Genomic DNA, 21,989 nt, shown 5'->3' with positions numbered 1-21,989 from the left:
GGAGTCTGCAGTTGGCTCTTGAATTTCTACTTAATAGAAGTTTGAAGTTATTAGAAATAAGGAACTAAAGAAAACATTTTAAGCACTAGAGTAGTTTTTGTTGGGGCAGTCTTTTCTCAAGCCAGGCTTCCCTACTGCTGAAATAGCATGGCATAAATACAAGCCTTTATTCTTTGGTATTTTCAGTTTTTTTAAATTTTGCATCGGATGCACATAATCAGTAGTGTAATCTAATGAGTGCTGTGCTCTGTAGCACAGTGTGTGACATGGAGCAGCACTGCAGGGATGGCATGTGTGAGAGGTACACACGGGGATAGGCAGCTCATATTTGTGTGTTCAGATTGGGCTTATCTCCCTGTTTTGTGACACTGGGTTTGGATCCTGTGAAAATGACTGTACTCTTAAAATACAAAACATAAAACAGTTTAGAAATAAGAGCTTTATATGCTTCATAATGATGCTGTTTTGATACAAGTAACAAATACATGAGCAAAAAGTAAAAGTTTAAAGCTCTTCATCTGACATTGGCAAGTCATTAGGCATATTAGTATTTCATTTAACTTTCAGATTTTTTTAATGAAGTTGTGAGCTGGTCCATTCATTTAATTTTGTGTGGTAGGCATGTAAAATGGTGCCCTGGCTTTGCTGCTCTAAAAAGGGGTTTCTCAGATCTGTTGCATCTGCTTGCAAAAATATTAGCAAACGTTTTCTATACAAAGATCAAGTCAAGCTAGTGGAACAGCTTTCTTGCTCTGTTTATTATTTTGTGGAACCCTGGATCTGATAGACTTAAAGTTGTGGTAACACTAATACGTTTTGAAAGGAAATGATTTAAAGATTTGAACTTTACTTTGTTAGCTGATACACAACAATGCTTTGAGCATTTTTTTTTTCCTGAGCAAACAACCACATAAAAGAAAAAATCCTAAATCATGTATAGGTAGGATTGGCTGTGTTTTCATGAAGAAAAGAAGGAAGTGAACTGTGTGATTTCCTGACTTCAAGGCTTTTGTGAAGAATTCTTGGGTTCTGCTCATATGTACTCTGTTTACTTTCTTCAGGCTCAAAAGAGTGGTTAAAAGTCATGTTTTTTGGGTAACTTCTCTGTGGGTGAGTGTAGAACAGTGGAAATAAATGTGCCTTTTGACTGTGAGATCTTTGGAAGCTTTCCACTTGTTCCTTGCTACTTCATTGCTGCTACTGGGACGTAAGAGAGGTGGAGTGGTTCTGGGCTGAGGTTTGGACGTGTTCTCCATCCTGGCCTTTGCCTTCCAGCATTGTGCTGGGCTGAATTAGGACCTGCTCCCTACTGTGAAGGAATATCCTGCTGTTTATTTTTGCTGTGACAGCACAGCTCTTGTAGGAAACATGCTGGCAGTAGGAATCACAGAATGGCCAGGGTTGGAAGGGACCTCAAGGATCATGAATCTCCAACCTCCCTGCCACATGCAGGACCACCAACCTCCTCATTTAATGCTAGACCAGGCTGCCCAGGGCCCCATCCAATCTGGCCTTGAACACCTCCAGGAACGGGGCATCCACAACCTCTCTGGGCAGCCTGTTCCAGCACCTCACCACTCTCTCTGTAAAGAATTTCCCCCTGACGTCCAACCTAAAACTCCCCTCCCTCAATTTAAAACCATTTCCCCTTGTCCTGCAGTTATCTACCCTTTCAAAGAGTTGATTCCCCTCCTGTATATGGGCTCCCTTTAGGTACTGAAAGGCTGCAATGAGATTACTCTGCAGCCTTCTTTTCTCCAGGCTGAACAAGCCCAGCTCCCTCAGCCTGTCTTCACAGGGGAGGTGCTCCAGTCCCCTGATCATCTTCGTGGCCCTCCTCTAGACCCTCTCCAACAGTTCCCTGTCTTTTTAGTACTGGGGACTCCACACTTGGGCGCAATATTCCAGATGGGGCCTCACAAGAGAGGAAGGGGAGGATGCTACTGTATCATGACAGTGCTTCTTTTGCTTACACAATCATAGAATCCTTAAGGTTGGAAAAAACCACTAAGATCATCTAGTCCATCTGTCAGCCCTTCCCCACTGTGCCCACTAACCATGTTCCTCAGTGCCACATCTACACGTTTCTTGAACACCTCAGGGGCAGTGACTTCACCACTTCCTTGGGCAGCCTGTTCCAGTGCCTCACTACTTCTTCTGAGGAATTTTTCTTAATATCCCATCTGAACCTCGCCTGGCACAACTTAAGGCCATTACAAAAATCCCAGGCTGGAACAGATATCCCCTTGTAGTTCCCAGATATGGAACTACATATATGTAAATATTCAGCCCTCTGATTCTCCCAACACATAGACAATTCAGTCATATAAAGTTATCTTGTCATTTCTATTAAGGCTCATTCCTCTGCTTGTAAACAGGTAACCTATAAACACGGGCCTTTACTTAGGAATTCGTGAGTGTTTTCTTTTTGAGCCATTTTTATTCTTCCCTTGCTGTTCTTTCAGGATGAATGCTGTTCAGCAGGCAGAACACAGTTATTGCTTTGGGGAAGTAAATTGTACTCCTGGCCTTTCCACTCTGCTACATAACTGTAGGTGATTCATTTTATCCTTTGTATCTCTGTTTTCCAATCTACAGCTTCATTTTATGGTGGCAGTTAATCTTTTGGAGTAAAAATTTGAAATCTACAGATAAAAAAAAAAAGATTATATCTCTGTCTCACTAAAAAAGTATCCTGCAAAATGAAACAAAATTGCATTACTGTCCTGACAGGAAAAAAAAAATAGGCGTATGAAAAAAAAAAAAAAAGCAAACCAAAAACATCCCTCCAGAATGAGCACTGTATGTTTTGCAGGATTTTGCAAATTCTAAACTTTAATTGAAAGTAGAATAAAGTTCAAATTCTGCTTGCCTTACACATGTATGAAGTGGATGGTTGTACTGTGGTGATGTGCTGCCAAGACTGTAACAGTGGGGTCTTTCAGAAATGTTCCTCTCCATCCAGTGCTAAACTTTGTGTGGTGATGTTTGTGCACGCAGAGAACAGGCAAGGGACTGAGCAATATATTGCTTTGTTTTTACTTTTTAAACAAAGTAACTTGTCTAGAACCCAGGAGCCAGATGGCCTGGTGTAGACCACTAATGTGGACTTTCTGTTCATTTAGGCAGAACATGGTGCTTGCTACTTTTATTGGTGCTAGCAATTACTAACATGGAAAGGCACGGTTGAAGGGGTATGCATTTTATGATGCCACAGGGATATGTATCCTCATACTCGAAATGCATAGAGGCTGGTTGTCATTTGGTGCCATTGTAGGAGGAGAGGAAAGGGACTTTCCAAGTACTTTTATGACCTTTGCATATGTTTTTATTGTGTGAATAGATTGAAAAAATACCTTCGGTAACCATGTTGTTTTATGCGTGTACTGTAAGCACAGGGATTTTTAGACCCATAGAGGATTCAGTCCGTCTTACTGTAATCACAGTGGCTTTGCTACAATAGGGTCTCTGTAGATTCTTCCTCTCTGGAAGGAGAAAGTCCTATGATCAGAAGCAGTAGACAATATTTTTGTTTTGTCAGAATGGAAGTATTCATTGGAACATGTACTAGGATAAACTTTTCAATGGATAAAAATGATATTGCTTAATTCTCTTTTATTTGGTAGGTAAATTCTGTGTGTGATTCAATTACTGTTGTTCTGACTATCTTCTTCTCCCATCTAGAGTCTTGGCTGTGATACATGTCTGTGGCTAAACTAGCCATAGCCAGCTGTAAGTGGAAACTGTACGCCTAGACTGGGTGGTATGGTGTTGCACCTGACATAATGTGCCATGCCAGTGGTATACTCAGTGAGGCAGAGGATGTCCTCAGGTTAAAAAAAACCAAAACTTTGTGTTTGTGAAGAGAGTTCAATTTTGATGATGCCCTGGCTGAATCTATTTCCAGTTTAGTTTCCTCTGTGTATCATCTGGTAATATTGGTGGCCTGCTTGGGTGCATTGTCATGGAGTCTTTCAGGGCTCCAGAGCAGGCTGGCTGGCTGACTCCTGGAATCATAGAACCATTAAGGTTGGAAAAGACAACTAAGATTACCTAGTTAAACCATCAACCCATGCCCGCCATGCCACCAAACCACATTCTTTAGTGCCACGTCTACCTATTTCTTGTACACCTCCTGGAATGATTACTCCACATCCTCCCTGGGCAGCCTGTTCCAGTGTCTCACCACTCTTTCTAAGAAGAAATTTTTCCTAATATACAACCTGAACCTCCCCTGGCTCAACTTAAGGCCATACCTTGGATATAGCTTCATTTTCACAGCAAAGTTTAGCAGTTTGGGACAGATTTTGTCAAGTACCTCATTTTGAAATATCAAAATACTTTTTTTGCCACACTCCACCTTTAGTCCTATTTAGAAATCGGGATCAATTTACTACACCTAATATCTTGTCTTTGATTGTGACCATTATTAGGTACTGAAGAAGTTGTTGCAGTGGCTAAAATAGCAGTTATGAAACCCATGAGCTTATTGTTTCATTTATGCCCTGAGCCAGACGTGGGATATCCCTGTTTTCTGAAATATTTAGAATGTTGCATGTTATCTGTAAGCTGTATTTAAATAAATAAATAAATAAATAAATAAATAAATAGAGAAAGAAAGAAAGAAAACTTGAGCAGCAAAAAAAACCTTCTGAAATGGTTGGCAGCATCACCTCCACTAATGGAACGTAGTGTTCACTTATTTTTATCTTTAGTGCACAGAATTTCTGCTTATAAGAACAGCCTCTGAAGTTACCAGGTGTAACATAGCACAAGTGCTGAGTAGTGCTGCTGAGCCCAAGCAGCTGCTGCATTTTCCCTGTTTCAGTGGTGGACTTGAAGTTGAATAAATGCAGTGTAAGTATTTTTTCTGAATGCTGAAATGAATGGATTAGGTCACTCTTTTACTCCCTTTGTGTTTTCTCTCTGTAAACTTTTTAGAGACCTGAATTTACTGTACTTCATTGAATCAATTTTCTAAGAAAGTATTCATTGAACATAATTTATTACGATGTGTTTTTTTTTTTTTTCCCTCTCCTTATGACATGAATTATACAAATAACAGCTACTGTGCAGTTTAACCACTTACTGGTGGTAAATAGCGGTGTTATAATGTGTGATGGAGCATTTTACACATGCAAAGAATTGTTTGCAATCAAGGCAGAGGGGAACATGGCTGGAATAAATTTAAGTAGTGAACACAGTTCTGGAAACCATTAAGCAAAAAGGACCTTAGAGAAATCTAATTATTTCGAATTACAGCTTCGTAAAAATTGAAAATGTGATTTAGAAGGAGCAATTTAAAAGTAATAAATACATTTTGTAGACTGAAAAATACTTTTTATGCAGGCAGTTTACCTTTTGTAGCAGCTTTTGTGTCATTTTTTTTCTGCAATATAGGTCCTTGATAAACAGCCCCTTTTTACTCTTGAGATTATTCTCATCTTTCTCTTTTAAAACACGAGATGAAAATGTATGAGGTACTTTGGTCTAAGCAGGCAGATTTCCTGATTTTATTTATTTTGTCTGTGAGATATAATTTACTCTAAGTACTGTCAAGAAAGGTGGGCTTCTACAACTCCATTGTGCTCCCTCAGTGGCTGCAGCCCCAGGATTGTGCTTGCCTGATCGAAGGTGGGACCAAACAAGATGTGGTCTACCAGGGAGGCTGACTGCTCCACTGAAACCATGTGGAGGTGGAGATGCCAGAGCCAAGATGATCATTTTAGGTGATTAGATTGCCAGGTCTCTTTTGATGCGCTGCGTGTAGTGAGACTGCAGCACTTGTGTTGCTGTGCTGCTGGAGCTTGGGGTTTTTGTGGTACCTATGGGTACCACAGGCAAGTGTGCAGCAAAGATTGTCCCTTATAATCTATTGGATCTTTCATGCTTTCATGCATGGGATAAAAACATTCTAAAGGGGATGGGTGCTGCAGCATGCATTAAGGAGGGAAATAGATCATAGAATCACAGAATTTTCCAAATTGGAAGGGATCCATACGGAGCATCAAGTCCAGTTCCTGATTCCACACAGGACCACTCTGTGTCCACGGGTGGAGAATAGGAGAAAGGTCTTGTTTAGGGCTGTGATAACTGACCTTGGCTTAGTTCAAAAGTTGACTCGGGTTTTGCAGAAGTAGGAAAGGAAGGAAGCAAAATTGATGGAGCTTAAGGGCAAGACAACTGACAGACTTCAAATTATCTGCCATTCAAAAACTGGAAATGGAAACAGGAGTTCTAAATTTCACCGCTTGGATTCTTGTCAGCAAATAGCAGATGTTCTGTTGTCTCACGATTCTGTCTGCACTGAGAGATGCAGAAGGGTTTCCTGGTTCCCAGGCCCAGCTGGGGTTCAGCCCAACACCAAGATGAAACACATTTGTAGTCTGTTCCTGCCTCTGTCTCTTCCTTGTTCCTGACTGCACAGGCATGCAAGCAAACAGAAGCTGTGACGCTTTCTCAGAAATGCCCTGGTGTGGGTTTTTGAAGGATGAGGACTGGAGGCTCTCTGCAAAGAGTGTCTTGTAGAAGGCATTGCAGATAGGAGCCCACTCTGTTATTTCAAGTGATAAAGATTTTGCTTTCATCCAGCACTGAGATGGTGAAGGTGTTGTAAAATGAATGTCTGCATTGTTGCATGTGAGAATTTCTTTTTCATTTAACTAGCTTTTTAAATTAGGAAGTTTCTTTAATAATAACATTAGAATTTTAAATCTTTTGAACAAGGAAGGAGTCCTGTGGAAATATGGTATATGTGGTCTGTTGCTGTCAGTGTGTACAACAGGGCCAAGTTGGTGACTGCATGAATAAAAACTGTCATTCTGTCAGTCTCCAAAAATTGGAATATTTGATGTCTAAACTTTGGTTCTTTTAAATCCAGTATTAGTCTGATAGTAACTATTCTGGAATGTTGTACTTTGTGCTTTCCTGCCTTGTATAAGTTTTATCCATTGCTTTTTTGTTTGCGTACTGTTGATTATATTTTATGTTTCAAATTCTGTTTTTATTCAGAGAAGATACAAATGTTACAAATGTTGAAAAATATTGTCAAAACCATATATGCTTCCCATCCAAAATACCAAAATAGTGTACTTTTCCATCTGTAATCTGAAAATGTGCAGAAAACAGTAATGTTCTTATTAATACTTTGCTTTATGCAAAGCCTTTGAAGATTTTTGTTTGTTTGTTTCTTTGAAGGAAATTCTGGGTACAAAATTTTCTGCTTGATGAGACATCTTTTACTTTTGGATCCCTAATTTACATGTAAATGAGTAATTAAGTGTTCTTTATACTGATTTACAACTTGGATCTTTTGTTTCCTCAGCCATCATGTATGTCATGGGAGCACTCGGTCCTGCAGCTGGCTACTTACTGGGAGGACTTCTCATTGGTTTCTATGTTGATCCTAGGACAACTGTTTATATTGACCAGAATGATCCCCGATTCATTGGAAACTGGTAAGGGTCAAGCATTTTTCAGGGCTACTCTTGCCAGTAGGGAACTGAGGTAGCGTGGGCAACTGTATCCCTTGAGGGCATATTTAGGTCTACGGAAGGAGGTCAAGGAAGAAGAGAGAGATTTCTATTGATTATTGCATGCTAGGTCTTGACAGAAAGGAAATGCTTGCCACAGAAACATATGTGCACATTTAATGAAAAAATCTCCTGTTTTGGCTGTGCCAGGAGCTGCTCTGACTGACTTGCTGGATATGGACTGACAGCCCTCAGCACAGAAATAGCAGGACAGGATACTGCTATGTTTAGGAGACTTTTGAGATCACGGCTGCGTAGGGTTGAGTCTTTCCCAGTAGAGGCTGGATACATCCCTTCTTTGGCTTTCCAGCATGTCTTTGATAGGGTTTTTCTGATTCTTGACCCTGGTATGGTATAGAGTACAGTTTCATATCTGATGCACTGGATAAGTACTTATCACGATGACATTTCAGTCAGACCATATCTGCTTCTGTTTAACCTACAATGATCAATCTTCACAGTTTGGTATGAAAAATTCATTCTTTGGAGTGTGCCTAGACCTCTGAAGATTTATCACTGCTTTATCTGCCTTACTTAGCCCGAGAGCATTGATGCACGGGACTGTTTGGATGAATTTTCAGTGAGAGACAAAGAAACCTGAGTGCTTGGTTAACCTGAGCTGCTCTGTGCTCTCATTTATATCTCACAGAAAAGATCTGTGATGTGAATGTACTGCAGTGTTAAAGAAGCACTCTGGCTAATTTTGAATAAAAGATTTTAGACTAGCGCAAAAAATTATACATTTTTATTAAAATTCTTATGCTTCACGTGTGTCTAAGGATATCAGGATTAGCTACTTATCAAGCCATTTGCACCAATCTATGTTCTGCATCAGATGGACTACCACTGTTCTTGGTTTACAGCTGGGTTTGGCTACATTTATAAGAGAGATTAGCCAGAAAAATGCCTGTCCTTGCTCATGGATTACAAGTTCAGCTTCCCTTCCTCAGAAGAATGACTACCAGGATGGGTTCCAGATATCCTGCAAGAGTGGTTGTAGCCACTGAGCAGGAGTGGTGAGGGGTCACCTCATACAACCTGACCTGTTCTTAGGCTTTGAGAACATCTACTGTGCCAGATCTTGCAAGTAAGACAGAGTCCTGTTTGTACATTTGGAAGATGTTATGTTAAACCACTAAATGGATTTTATGTATCTCCAAGGCTTAATATCACTTGGACAGATATCTTGGTGATTTCAGTTTAGCAGAGGAGTGCCTGTAGAAGTGATACAAATAGGACTGAAGGAAGGGCAGGAAATCAGCTGTCATAGTTGTCATGTTCTGTCCTGCCCAGAAAAGTCAAAGTTTCCTTTTTCCCTCGTGCTTATTAAATCTGTGGATTAGCTATTGCTGAAGGGTGTTCCAGTATTATTCTTTTGGTTTTGGCACTCTATATTTTTTCTCTTAACTTTCTTAAGATTTTTGCCTGCTATCACATCTCTCATAATTAAGTTTCATGTGGTGGCTTCTAGTGATAGTTCAGTGGTTTCAGAGCATCTGTGCTTTATTTTTTTTTTCTTTCTTTCTTTTTTTTTTTTTTGAAAGCTTTATCTATTAAAATGACTCTAATGGTGTGCCTGCTAGTCCTTTGTCCCTTGCTACTTAGTGATTGCCTGGTTGCAGAGTGCTCTGGAAGTGTTGACTTTCATTCCATTGAAATCTATTTTCTGGGACTGTGACATTTTCTCCTTGCAGGGAAGTGCTGCGTAGCCAAGTTTATTTTTATTTATGTAATCTAACAATTTGAAATGTAAGAGTAGTCTAATGCTGACTTCAGAGAGCTGATATGCTTTTCAAAAGTAGGGTGCAGTTGAGATAAGGTAATGGCCAGTCATATTTGAGATTTCTCAACCTTGTCTTCTTTGAAGTGAATTAATGTCTTTGATTTTCATCTTTTCTTTATTACAGCTGCAAGGTTTCTCACTCTACTTATCACAGGGACCAGTGGAAAAATTCCACTATTAAAGCAGGTTATCTTTACAGACAAGATAGTAAGTAAAGCAGCTATGATATACGGCAACAAAAATTGCTCCAAGGTCTATTTTTTTTTACTTAAGCAGTTCCTTTCTAAGAAGTATTTTGCATGTATTCCGGATGGGCAACTTTATCTCATGTCAGACCTGATTAAGTAAGTGCTGCTTTTGGGTTATTTCTGATCTGTTGCTTCCTTGTTTTGCGCAGTTTGGGTTTACACACCTGGGATTTTGTAGGTGCTCTGGACTAAATTACAGGCCAGCTGTCTTTGTCATCGCATCAAATATTGAAAACTGCTTTTTATTCAAATATGGTAACTGGACATCTGTAAGAAATCATTTGTCATGTTGTTGTCTTTAAAAACTGCTAATGTGCTGTATAGAGATCTCGTTAGTTGTGGAGTAGCCCTTGGCTGTCTGTCAAGTGCTTTGAATCAACTTTTCTTTTGCTGACACTTTTCTGTTTGCCTAGTTCTGAATCTGTTTAATACTTGGAACTTCTCATATTGTCTTTCATCATCATTCCACGCAAGAAGTTTAAAGGAATTCCTTCAGCACTGTCTGGTCCTCCCTGAGTTTTAATTGCTTTTATCTGAGGTCTTTGGATTTCTGCAGATGCCTTTGAGGTATTCCACTACATATTTTCTTTGACTTTAGAACACAGGAAATCAAGGGCTTTTTAATTAATCTATAGATCCTATTCTGACCTCTCATTTTCTATTGTAGGTGTCTTTATTATTTTTGGCATACTCTTTTGTCTGTTTTCCAGTTCTTTGATACTTCTCCAGGAAGATGTGAAATGTAGACAGTGCACATAATTACATACAGTGCTGCATTTGTGACATCTCCAGCACTTGGTATGCTTCCATACAGATTGCTTTGGATTTCAATTTTATCTCATGATACATCACAAGGCCTTGTCTCCTTTGCTGTTTCCCCTCTGAGTGGCTTCAGATTTCTGCGTATTATTTCCACAGATCGTTTCTTTGATCAGTGCAGCTTCTGCCTTTGAGATCCTGGAAGGGGTGTTACTGCATTTTTACACATTCTACCAATTTATTCCCCATCTGATAGTGCTGATTGATCCTCCTGAAAGTCTGGTTTCTAGCCTATGTATTCTATTAGCTAAAATGAGTCAATAGAGGATTTTCTGTTTATGTAATATCAAAACTAGTGAAAGCTTTCAGTAACTTATATTTGCCTCAGAACAGCTCCTTGCACAATCTTTCTAACAAAAATGGTGTTACACGTGAAAGTTTGTTTGGTGTTTACCTTTGCATAACCATTACATATGCATATGAATTGACCTTTATTTAATGGTACAGTTTGTAATATCTTTGCATTGTGAAGGTGTTGCCAAACATTTCTGTTTATTGTGCAAGTAATCCTGTCTATCCTGGACTTCTAAATGTTTAAAATTTGCACAAACATTTAATTATTAGCCTCCTGGAATAGCTTCTTTTTTTAAGTGTAAATGATGTGCAAAAACATAACATTTCATCTATGTGCTGTGATACGATATCAAAGAACTTCAGACTTCTGTTGTTGAGCTTGGATGTTGGAGTAAAGTGGCTGAATTCAATGAATGTTCCAGGCACGAGTGCAGATTAGATTAGCGTCTGAGGAGAATCGCACTTTCAGGACATTGGAAGAACTCTGGGGGTGACTTCTGAGGAGCTTTTCATTGGAAAGAGAGAGAGCTGAACAGTCAGTGCAGTGAAAAGTAGGCACTGGAAAGCAGAACAGATTTAGCTCTGATATGTCAGTTTGGACATTATATCATGGTTAATGCCAAAGATAAATTTTTGTGTTCTCCAGAGGAATACTGTATTGCTTTATTGCAAATATCCAAGAAAGGCAAGGTAAAAGTGAACATCTCCTTCTCAGGATTTAGTACTGAATAATTATCAGAAGAAAAATATTCAGGAATTTGAAGCTGACCCTATTTCATAAATCACTTGGTGGTTGCTAGATAAATACCTTTATCAGTAGAAAAGCCAACAGAAGAGTCTTCTAATTAAGTGTTTTAACACAGTGAGTGATCCTCTCCACTCCATTAATTTACTCTAATTTCAGTGTTGTGTATTTTGCAAAGATGTCCTTCCAGCTAGTACAGTCTGTAATAATCACTTTGGTATATTTATTTCATGTAATGTATTACCTTTCATTTCTGTTCCTATCTTCTGGCATTAGGTGGAGTGGATTTCTTCTTTGTGCCATTGCAATGCTCCTTGTGATATTTCCAATGTTTACCTTTCCAAAAAAGCTTCCTCCTCGACATAAAAAAAAGAAAAAGAAAAAGAAAATGAACTCTGATGATGTTTCAAGTGATGATGAAGTCATGAAAGAGAAAACAAATAGCAAAATACAAGCAGACAGTGCAGTTCCTGCTTCTATGGGATTTGGAAAGAATGTTAAAGGTGAGGCTGTTTTTAAGTTTCATATGCTTTACATTTTGTGTACAGGTTCATCTTCTAGTGTTGTATGAAGTGTAATTGGAGGCAGAATTTTTACCTGCCGTATTTAATACTGTGTTTTGCTACTGATGGTCTTTTAAAGTTATGAAGTGCAGTTATGAGGGAAGGACATCCTTTTACCTACACTATTGAAGTGTTTACACACACTAATGACAAATAGGTGGTCTGTTTGCTATAGTTATATGACAAACAGGAAAATCATACAACTGTATGGCCTCCACTACCAGGCACATTTGTACACCTTACTGTTTGCAACTGTCATACTTGCTTAAGCTATCCTTCATACAAGAAAGACTCTTCTGAAGATTCAAAACAAGTAAAAAGAATTCTAGTGAGTTAAATTACTTTCATTTAAGCAAGTTAACTGGAGCAGGTTATTTTATTTCTTATGCATTTCCCGGCTGTTGTGTATTGCAGGCTGTTTATTTTCTAATGGCTAGGATGAATTAAGTCTGTGCTAATTCTGAAATGACACGAGTTGAAAAGGTTGACAAGCAACGTGATTTTTACTTTATTCAAAGAGTAAAACCTTAATGTGAAATTTAACAGACAGTAATAATGATTGATAAAATGCCATAGGAAGAAATGCAGTGTATTAAAAATGAATCAGTACAAAGCAAATAAATTAGAAATTTACAGTGTCATCATATTGAATAGTACTGGACAAGAATAAATGAACCTTAATGCCACTGTATTAATAATGTTGTTTTGCCCACCTTGACTTCCATTATACGTATGTTGGCTGTGCCATCTTTATGACATTCTGATGCAAATGGAACTAAGAGAAATCATGAAATTAATGTATCATTTGACATACAAAATCATTTGTATGCATTTAATGCATATGTATCATTGTTGCACTTGGGTTGGAACAGTCTGATATGTGGAGAAGGACTGAGGGATTCTGGTAGACAAAAAGCTTGATGTGAGCCAGCAATATGCATTTGTGGCCCGTAAGGCCAAAAGTATTCTGGGCTGCTTCAAAATAGAGGCAGCCAGCAGGGTGAGGGAGGTGATTGTCCCCCTCTACTCTGCCTTTGTGAGGCCCCATCTGGACTTATATTGCATCCAAGCCTGGGATCCTGAGCTGATGGAACAGGTCCATAGGAGGCACAGATCAGAGGACTGGAGCATCTTTCCCATGAAGAAAGGTTGAGGGAGCTGGGCTTGTTCAGTCTGGAGAAGGTGTTGAGGAGACCTCACTGTGGCCTTCCAGTACTTGAAGAAAACTTATAAACAGTGATAGGACAAGGGGGGAACAGTTCTAAACCAAAAGAGGAAAGATTTAGGTTAGATGTTATGAGAAAATTCTTTCCTTAGAGAGTGGTGAGGCAATGGAACAGACTACCCAGACAAGTTGTGGATGCCCCATCCCTGAAGGTGTTCAAGGCCAGGTTGAATGGGGCCCTGAGCAATGTCATCTGGTGGCTGGCAACTTTAAGGTCCCTTCTAACCCAAACCATTTTGTGTTTCTATGATTGACAGTTATTTTAATGGTAGGTTAATGATCACTCCTTATATTGAATGAACAAATCCTAGCAACACTCAAACTAGTGTAATTCTAATGTTTGCCCACATACATATTGGTTTACTTTATGTTGCATTTATATATATATACTCTCAGGGTAATTGAAGTTACTATTAGCTCCTATAGAAGTAAAAAGAAACGAGATGAGACTATAATTTGCTTATGATTATTGTATTAGCTTACAAATCAAAATCTTTTTAAGGCACAGAGTGAGTAAAGTAAATCTTCAGTATCAGAATTTCAGAACTACATTCTCCATTTGTCTTTTAGTGGTTCCTGGTCCAATAATCTGCGTAGAATGGCTCTAAAAGTGTTAGAAATGTGTGAAAAGCATGTTGTGTACTTCCTTCTTTAAAAATGGTATTCCCATATTATATACTAGTCCTTGTATATGTGATGTTTTCTCCTAAATCCATAAAGCTAGTTGTGTGGTTTTATTTTTTTCGTTTTTTTTCTTTCTTTTTTTCCCAATTCAATCTTAGAGGCTTTTGTCTATCAAAAGCATTTCTGGCTTTTGATGTTCACGATTTTCTCGCTAACCTAGGGAAATGGGAAACATATCAGTCCCTGATGGGCTGATGGGCTCCTCCTTAACAATTTCAGGTCACACAGCAGAGGGTCTGCTTCAGCCCGTTGCATGCATGGAACCGTTCAGCCTGTTCCGTGCATGGAAAAGATACAGGCTGTCAGTCAAACTCTGCATCTGGATGAGTTTGCTGATGTGGGTTCTCTATCTCTGAACATAGTTTCACCTTCCAGGTCATGTTGTATGTTCCTAAAGTGTGTATCAGCCTAAATGCATACCATACCTTCTACTAACAATATCCTTGGTTACAGTATTAATTATGCTACCAAATTAGAGCTCCTTTATATACAAAACATTCCATTTTTCTCTAAAGAAGAAACTTCAGAGTGTGGAACATTGAAAAACAGCATTGTATTCCACATGTCAGAAGGACACCAAGTGAGTCAAGATAACGCAGAGAAAAGAATTTTCCTATAAGCTGTTAATAGCTTTTCCATTAGGTGTTGTCATTTACCTTAGCAAAGAGAGTGTGCGGCAGGAGCGCGCTATCATTTAATTATTTTTCAAGTTTAAGTGGGCTTTATGGAATGACATCATGCCTCAAGCTTCTCAGTTGATGTAATTTCATTTATAATGGGAAGGAAAAATAATCACGTGTCAAAGTCATTTAGCATTGCTCCTTCTGAAATGCAGTGTTCAATTTCCCACTGAATTTCAGGGCTTTCTCTTTTTATAGAATGTTAGGCAAAAACTCCACTTAGGCAGTAGCCGGAAGACTGGTGATTTAGTAGGTCACATCTTCCATTCTCTACTAATACCTATCAGTGATGTGCTAGTCTGTCATGACAGAGGTCAGTGCCATTAACCTGTAAAATCTGTGCATCTTTGCTAGGAAGTCTCTCATGGAAGAAATTGTAATTTGATCTTCTGATTACCTGGAAAGCTTTGTCCTGCTGTAATTTCATGTCCTGTCCTAATTTCATGTAAATTAATTTGTTATGTGAATGAAAAGGAATTGAAAAGTTGCGATAGGAGAGGGCTATGGTTATTTTTCCTGAAGTGGACGCCAGGATAGACTGAAGATGTAGGACAAAATTGGTTCCTGCTGCAAGTGTCTTCCAACTTCAGTGACCTTGGCTTTATTTTGGTCCATAGACCTGGGATCCTGAGGCAGGTTTCAAAAGCGTTAAATAGGTTGTAAGAGGGGATTTTGTTTACTGAGAGAAATTGAGGTAGTATAAATAACATGAGATAGAGAAGATGTATGATAAAGAAGCCATAATTCAACCCCATACATGAAGATTAATCATGAATTTAAGCAAACAGAAACACTGTTGTCACTTATTACGTGGATACCCTTAGGGTTTTGTACCACGGAAACTCTCTGCAGTCCCTTTTACTTACCATTATAATGAAGCTTACTGTGCAATTGGGTAAAGGAGCAGTTTAAAGGAAGCAAGTCTGTATATTACTCATCTGAAATGTTCTGTTCCAAACTAAGAGGTGTTACTTCCATACATTTTCTACTTTTTAAATTTTAATTTTTCCCCCCAGTATATGTGTAAGTAAATCCATGTTATCTACAAGCCCAGCCCACGTGCAATCTTCCTGTCTTTTTGTGTCTTCTAGCTGTCATATGCCATACCCAGTCAGTCCCTACCAGGGCTTGAGACAGGATAATAATGCTTGTCAGGGTATCACCAAAGTTAAAAGAAATTCCTGGGGGATGTGAAGTGCTCAAGTGCTCCCCTGAGGAAACTAGCTGAGGTTTCTGCAGTGCACCAAGAGCAGTCAGAGAGAATCAGCACAAGAGGAGGGGATGCTGGGCTGTGTGCCCAGGTGAACCCTGTAAATGTCAGAGTTCAGGAGACCAAGGGCTGGGTTACCTGCCGTGCCACTCACCTTAAGCACGTCACTCCCCCTGCTGCTGGCTTGTGTCATCCTGGAGAACTCAAAATAGAAAATGTTGTTGCAGCCCCGTGCAGTGATGAATAGCGTTAGCTGGAGTTTGAGAAGCTGCTGGAAAGCAAGCGAAGAGTCATATGTGACTGAAAGGGTTAATTTCCATTCTGTTAAACAAAACCATGGATGTTTATAACACCAAGAGTATGGTGCTGTAGGAGTGGACATTTTATTCCCCTGGTTGTATCCACTCTATCACCTTTGGCAGTTAAAAGAACCGGGATAAAAAAAAAAAAATAAATTATGAAGGAGGTGAAGTTGGAATTAATGCTTTTCTTTAATTAAAATCTTGTTTCCATTCTTTCAGAGTTTTGCTTAGAGCAACATTTACAGATACTTCTATTGCTTGCAGATTTTTCATAGGCTTATCCATCAATCAAGTAGTGGTTCACCACACCAGTGAAAAAAAATGGATACTGACTAGAGATAACATATTTTCAAAGAGCAGGAGGGGAAGAAAAGTGCTACTAGACTCTCGAGTCCAGCAAGGCAGGTTCCAATTCATGTTTAGTTACATACTATGTTATTAAAAAAAAAGAAAAATGTTAAGATTTGAATTATTGCACAGTAGAGTAAGCGTATTTGCAGATATACTAAATGATTGTTTCAGTTTCAGGAATGTAATTGGTAGAGAGCTATTTGTTCAAATGACCGAATGAAGTTTGTTTCTACTACACACTTGCAAAAATGACAGATGGTTTTTGAAGGCCTCCTAAAAATCAGAGCTTGACAGGTTTAATAATGACCTTGAGATGAAAGAGTAGGCCTATAGCTAGTCACGCAAAAATAATTTGACATTGAAATGGTTTAAATGCATGATTGATTATATAGTACAAAGAGCCTTTAAAGATTTTATCTTTCTTGCTTCTTATTGGAATTAATGTGGTTGGAAGATGTGAGATTATTGTGCCTTTTTATCACAAGCTTCAGGAGTTCTGTTGCATAAGATTTTATTGTAATCATAAGAGGAAAACAGAGAAAACTGAATTCCGCGGAAGTATTTTTATTTGCCAGATTCTTGGTGTATAACAACTTTTCCTTATACGTTCAGGAATCGCAAAGAGCTTCAAGCCTGAGTTGCTGCAGGTGGTCTGTGTTAGTGCTGCATACAGGAATAATCTCTGTTTTATTTCCTGCCAGAAATTAAAATAATCAGAACTGTTCCCTGGAGATTCTTTTGCGTGAGTTTAAGAAAACTTGTGCTTATTCCAAGGCACTCTGAGTTTTATCTATTTAGCAGTACAAATCCATCTTAAATGTACTAATTAGTTTTCAAATTAGTAATGACCTTTAGGCTAGGTGCTTAGTACCCTGAAGAATATAAGTAGGAGTTAACAGAAAGCACAGCTTTACATCAGAATGCCAGAGCAGAATGTTCATTAGCTCTGCAGTTGTTTACCTAATTATTTCTTTAGTATCTTCAGACTGAAAATTCTAAACCATACATTCTCGTGAAGTTCAATTTTTCCAGGAAGAACTAAACTTTAGCAAGTATTATGGTCCTTTAAAATTATGGATTTAGAAAAAAATCTTGGACTTTAAGCTCTGGGCCAAAGACTTTCAGTTTCTGCGAAGACCACTAAGTTCATCATCATAATTAAATGACATTTCTCTCCGTGGTGTCCAATCTTCTGAAAGCTGCTGTTGTCTTTCTTCTGCATTTATCCAGCTCAAGTGAACAGCTCTCTGCTATACGAAGCCTTTTATCAGACTTACTCAAAGTCACTCTTCCACCAACAGTTAAGCTAGGTCATTATTATCAGGTTGAAACATGAAAGACTATTTTCTTCTTGAATATTTTTGGGTTGTTTGTAACAATTTTATTTTACATATATATCTTACACCATCCTAATAACCACAAACAACGTCCAGATATTGCAGTAGATGTCAGCATGGCTGAAACTAATACCATTCGTTCTTATTGAACAAGCACCTTCACTTTTGTAAAAAGTTTTCAGTAGTGTATCTTTTTTAAAATTTTATTTGCTACAATTTTGGCAGAGAAGATAGAACTGAAGAAACATCTGCTCTCTGTAACTACCTGATTAGAGGTTGTAGGGAGCTGGGGGTCGGCCTCTTCTCTTGCGTAACTGGTGTTAGAACTAGAGGGAATTACTTCAAGCTGTGCCAGGGGAGATTTAGGCTGGATGTTAGGAAATACTACTTCTCTGAAAGAGTGGCCAGGCACTGGAATGGGCTGCCAAGGGATGTGGTGGAGTCACCGACCCTGGAGGTGTTCAAGGAACGTTTGGATGTTGTATTGAAGGACATGGTTTAGTAAGAACTGTTGGTGATAGGTGGATGGTTGGACTGGATGATTGTGTAGGTCTTTTCCAACCTTACTGTTTCTGTGATTCTGTGAACAGAGATGTCTCGTCTATTTTCTACATCTGAAAACAGGGAAAATGTTATTCTTGCTGAGGCAGCACTGACGCACAAAAAAGCTGGTAGGGGCCAACATGGAGTCTTAGAAGATGTTTATTTGGTTTTTCTAAGCAAAATCTTTTCTCTTTTTGTTCTTCATTCCTCTTCATATGAGAGAAAAGACCTCATAGATGAAGATGTGTTTGTTTATGGGGAGGTATCCTGCATTTGTTAGCTCTGGTCTTGGTGCTGTAATGAACTGCCTCACTTAGCTTGTGGTTTCACTGCCACCATTTCTGTCATCTCATAGTGAGAGCTGAGTGCTGCTGCCTATGTTTCAAAACACTCAGTAGCTCAGTTTTCAGCAAAATCAATCCTGGCACTCTCTTTTGTGATTCCTTTCATCCAGTGGCAACAACACGATTATAACTACTTGCTGCTGTTTCGTGGGAATGGCGATCAGTCCCATGCCATGTCCCTAAGGAAATGCTGCAGCAGCTGTCCTGTGTCAGCCATTTTCTTAAACTGCATCATCTTGCCCCATGAGAGGCTTTGCAAAAGCATCTTGGCTCTTGTTTCTTTGGTTTCTTTTTGCATCTGTGCCCTCACTGGCTAATCCAACACAATCCAACCCCAAAATGAAAGCAAAATCTGGTGAGATTTGATGACGAATGCTTTTTTACACCTTTGATGTTTTTCTCTTTCATTTCCTCTTGAATAATGAGATTCATTTTGATCATCTGTATTTTGAGCTATATCTGATAATAAATACTGATAAAGTTTTATTTCGTTCTTGCTACTCTCATGCAGTTTCAGCTGATGTACAGCTGATTCACAAGCTTCCATATATTCACATTGATATTGTATTGTCACATACTTGTGTTTTCTTGGGTTTTTTTCTGTTCTACTATTGTAAACAGTGCTATAATAATTTAAAAAAAAAAAAGCAGTAAGTGGTTAAAAATGTTAAGATTCAAATACATGAATGCTTCTTAATAAGACTTATTTATTACTTATTTCCACCAAATTTAGTATTTTTCTTCATAGAGGCAGCAAGAGAGCATTTGACTACATTAAAATGATAAACTCTGTTTGCACAATGAAATCAGTATAATTTTTGACAACTGGCATAAGCTAAGACTGGATGCAATCAGACAACCGCAGTGCTAATTTGCAGTCTAACAAGTTTTGACGTGACAAGTCTAAACTCTGTTTGCTTTTATACGCATAACCTGCTGAAGTCCGTGGAGTAAGTGACACTGATTTGACTTGATGACTTTCAACATCAGTATCATTCTCACACAGAAGTTCTGCTGTTCTGCACTTATTCAGCTGTTTATTTCTAATGAATGGTTGTGTCACTGGGTTCAGTGGACTCTGGTTCAGGCAGTGTTCAGTTCTTGTGAAAAGTTAATGAAAAAACTCAAACTTTATTGGGCTGAATATACTTGTCTTGCTTGGACACAACATCTGATCTTAGCCCCAAGAGAAGAAAACCCAACCACTATTTAAAAATTATGCCATGTAATCTGAAAAAATTAACTCTTAAATAGAGTTATCATCATTTTGTGATGGTAACTTGATATCTCTATAGGGCTGCATTTAAAGTATTCAAGCGCTTCTTTTAATGACAGTCTGAATTTCATGGGGTTTTGATATTTGATTTGAGGGTAATTACAACAGCTATGAATGGTTTTTAAATTTAAGCTAATGATATGTGCTCATTTTTAATTGATTATTTTATCTCTTCTGGAACACTAGAGTTGTGTGAGTTCTAGAGTTGTACATATGTAATATACGTTGAGATTAATTGATACTGACATCATTTTCTCAGTATGCTTTGTGTGCATGCACTGCAAATATTTTTTAATCATGTTTAAAAATTTGTAATCTAAAATCTTTTGTTTTCCTTTTCAAATTATAATAATATTATCTCACTTTTCCAATGGTGGTCCTTTAAGCAGAGAGCTACAGAGGTGTATGGATTGTTTTTCCTCATGTGGAATGCAAAATTCAGTATTGTTTCAGTAGCAGGTTATGTGTTATCTCCTAGAAAATTTCAAAAGAAGACATCAGAATAATTCCTAATTTTCTACTTTTTCTTGCTGTTTTTCTCTGCTCTTTACTGTTACTTTGTAGGTCCTGTTTCTTCAGACAGTGTTGTTAAAACAGACCTCAGTTCTGTTTGTGAAAAATGGGACTGCAGCCCCAGGCAATGCAGTGAGATAGTGTAAGAACAAACAGCAAAGAGTGCAATGCGAAATATGCACTCTCCCTTCCGCTCAGCAAATGGAGCCAGATGCTAGCAAGCCATTATTTACAGTCCATCTCAAAGGAAATCAATTTGTTTTGTTCCAATTTGCTTTTGTTTTTCACTCATTATTTATAACATTCATTTGTAATTTTGTCATTTTATAGAGCTTCCACGGGCAGCTGTCAGGATCTTAAGCAACATGACATTCCTTTTTGTGAGTTTGTCATACACAGCTGAGAGTGCCATTGTTACAGCTTTTATTACCTTCATTCCCAAGTTCATCGAGTCACAGTTTGGCATCCCAGCATCCAATGCCAGCATCTACACTGGTAAGGCATTGCCAATGAGTGTAACATTGCAAGGGTTGTCGTTCTTTGGCTGATGAAGTAAATCAATATAGGAATGAACTGAAAACATGGCTTTTAGGAAAGGTGATTTGATCTATCTTGGTGCGCTGGTTTGGGTATTCAGGCTGCTCATTGATGTTTGCTATATTTTTTTTAGTAAAATGTCAACCAATTTAAATTGTTGGAAGGCTGTTTTGTGTGTGTGTGTGCAGACACTGACCTTTTATAATATGTTAATAGCCTGTAGGGGGAAAAAAAAAGGCAAGAAAAGCAAATTAGAAAACCCAGGAGCGTTACTGTGATGTGTGTGGCTTAAAAGGTCTTTTAAGTGTTGTTATTTGATGTGAATTTTACTTTCTTTTTGATCTTGAAAATATCCTAGCCTTTTTTTCTCCCTGGGGGCCATCTGTTTATCCACCCTGCCCTTCCCTTCCTCATCTCTGCCCCAGGTGCCTGTGCTCTTCTCCCCATGTCCCTGCCATCATGGAGCACACAGCGGCACGGCCTAGTCAGGATGGCTCCCCGGGCCCTGGTATTGCTGAGGCCCTGCTCTTGCAGTTATGCCACTTCCTCTCCTGCCACAGTGTACAGCTACATCCAATGCCTCCTTCAGCTTGAGAGCGTCGGTTCTGTAGCAAGGAGGGATGGCCTTCAGCAGCAGCTTCCCTAGAGGAAGGGGCCAAATTCTTGTTCAGAGTCATGCCTACGGCATGCAGATCATCACCCTTCTCTCCTAGCTACATCAGAGGCACTTGTCTCCATCTCTTCTTTTCCTTTTCTAAGCATCTTTTTGCCTTCTCCTTACTCATAGAATAGCTGTTCATTGCTAATTCTCTGCTCCTCCATTCTTTCAGATAATACGCCTGACAAGGTGCAGTGGGGTGGAGAGTGAGTTGTGGGAGTGTAGGTGAGGTGCAAGGAGAAGAAAAAAGGCAGCAAGAGAAAGGGGGGCAAGTCACTAAGTGGGAATCATTTGTCACCTACGGTTTGAGGAAAAAATGCAGAGTCTCTCTAGAGTGTATAGGAG

At 38.8% G+C, this 21,989-nt stretch overlaps 1 protein-coding gene across 1 annotated transcript in view; it reads left to right on the top strand.

Annotated features, from left to right (window-relative positions):
• The window catches only part of SLCO5A1 (solute carrier organic anion transporter family member 5A1), a 67,074-nt gene that overhangs the window by 20,321 nt on the left and 24,764 nt on the right, over positions 1 to 21,989 (top strand). Inside the window, exons 2-4 of the mRNA XM_031604814.2 lie at positions 7,325 to 7,457; positions 11,698 to 11,924; positions 20,780 to 20,944. Coding sequence (XP_031460674.2) covers positions 7,325 to 7,457; positions 11,698 to 11,924; positions 20,780 to 20,944 — 525 coding nt within the window. The remainder of the gene's footprint in view (positions 1 to 7,324; positions 7,458 to 11,697; positions 11,925 to 20,779; positions 20,945 to 21,989) is intronic.

This window comes from Phasianus colchicus, chromosome 3 (assembly GCF_987193195.1).
Source record: "Phasianus colchicus chromosome 3, bPhaCol1.hap1.1, whole genome shotgun sequence".
NCBI lineage: Eukaryota > Metazoa > Chordata > Aves > Galliformes > Phasianidae > Phasianus > Phasianus colchicus.
The sequence above is the reverse complement of the archived record's forward strand: the minus strand, read 5'-3'. Positions and strand labels throughout refer to the sequence as shown.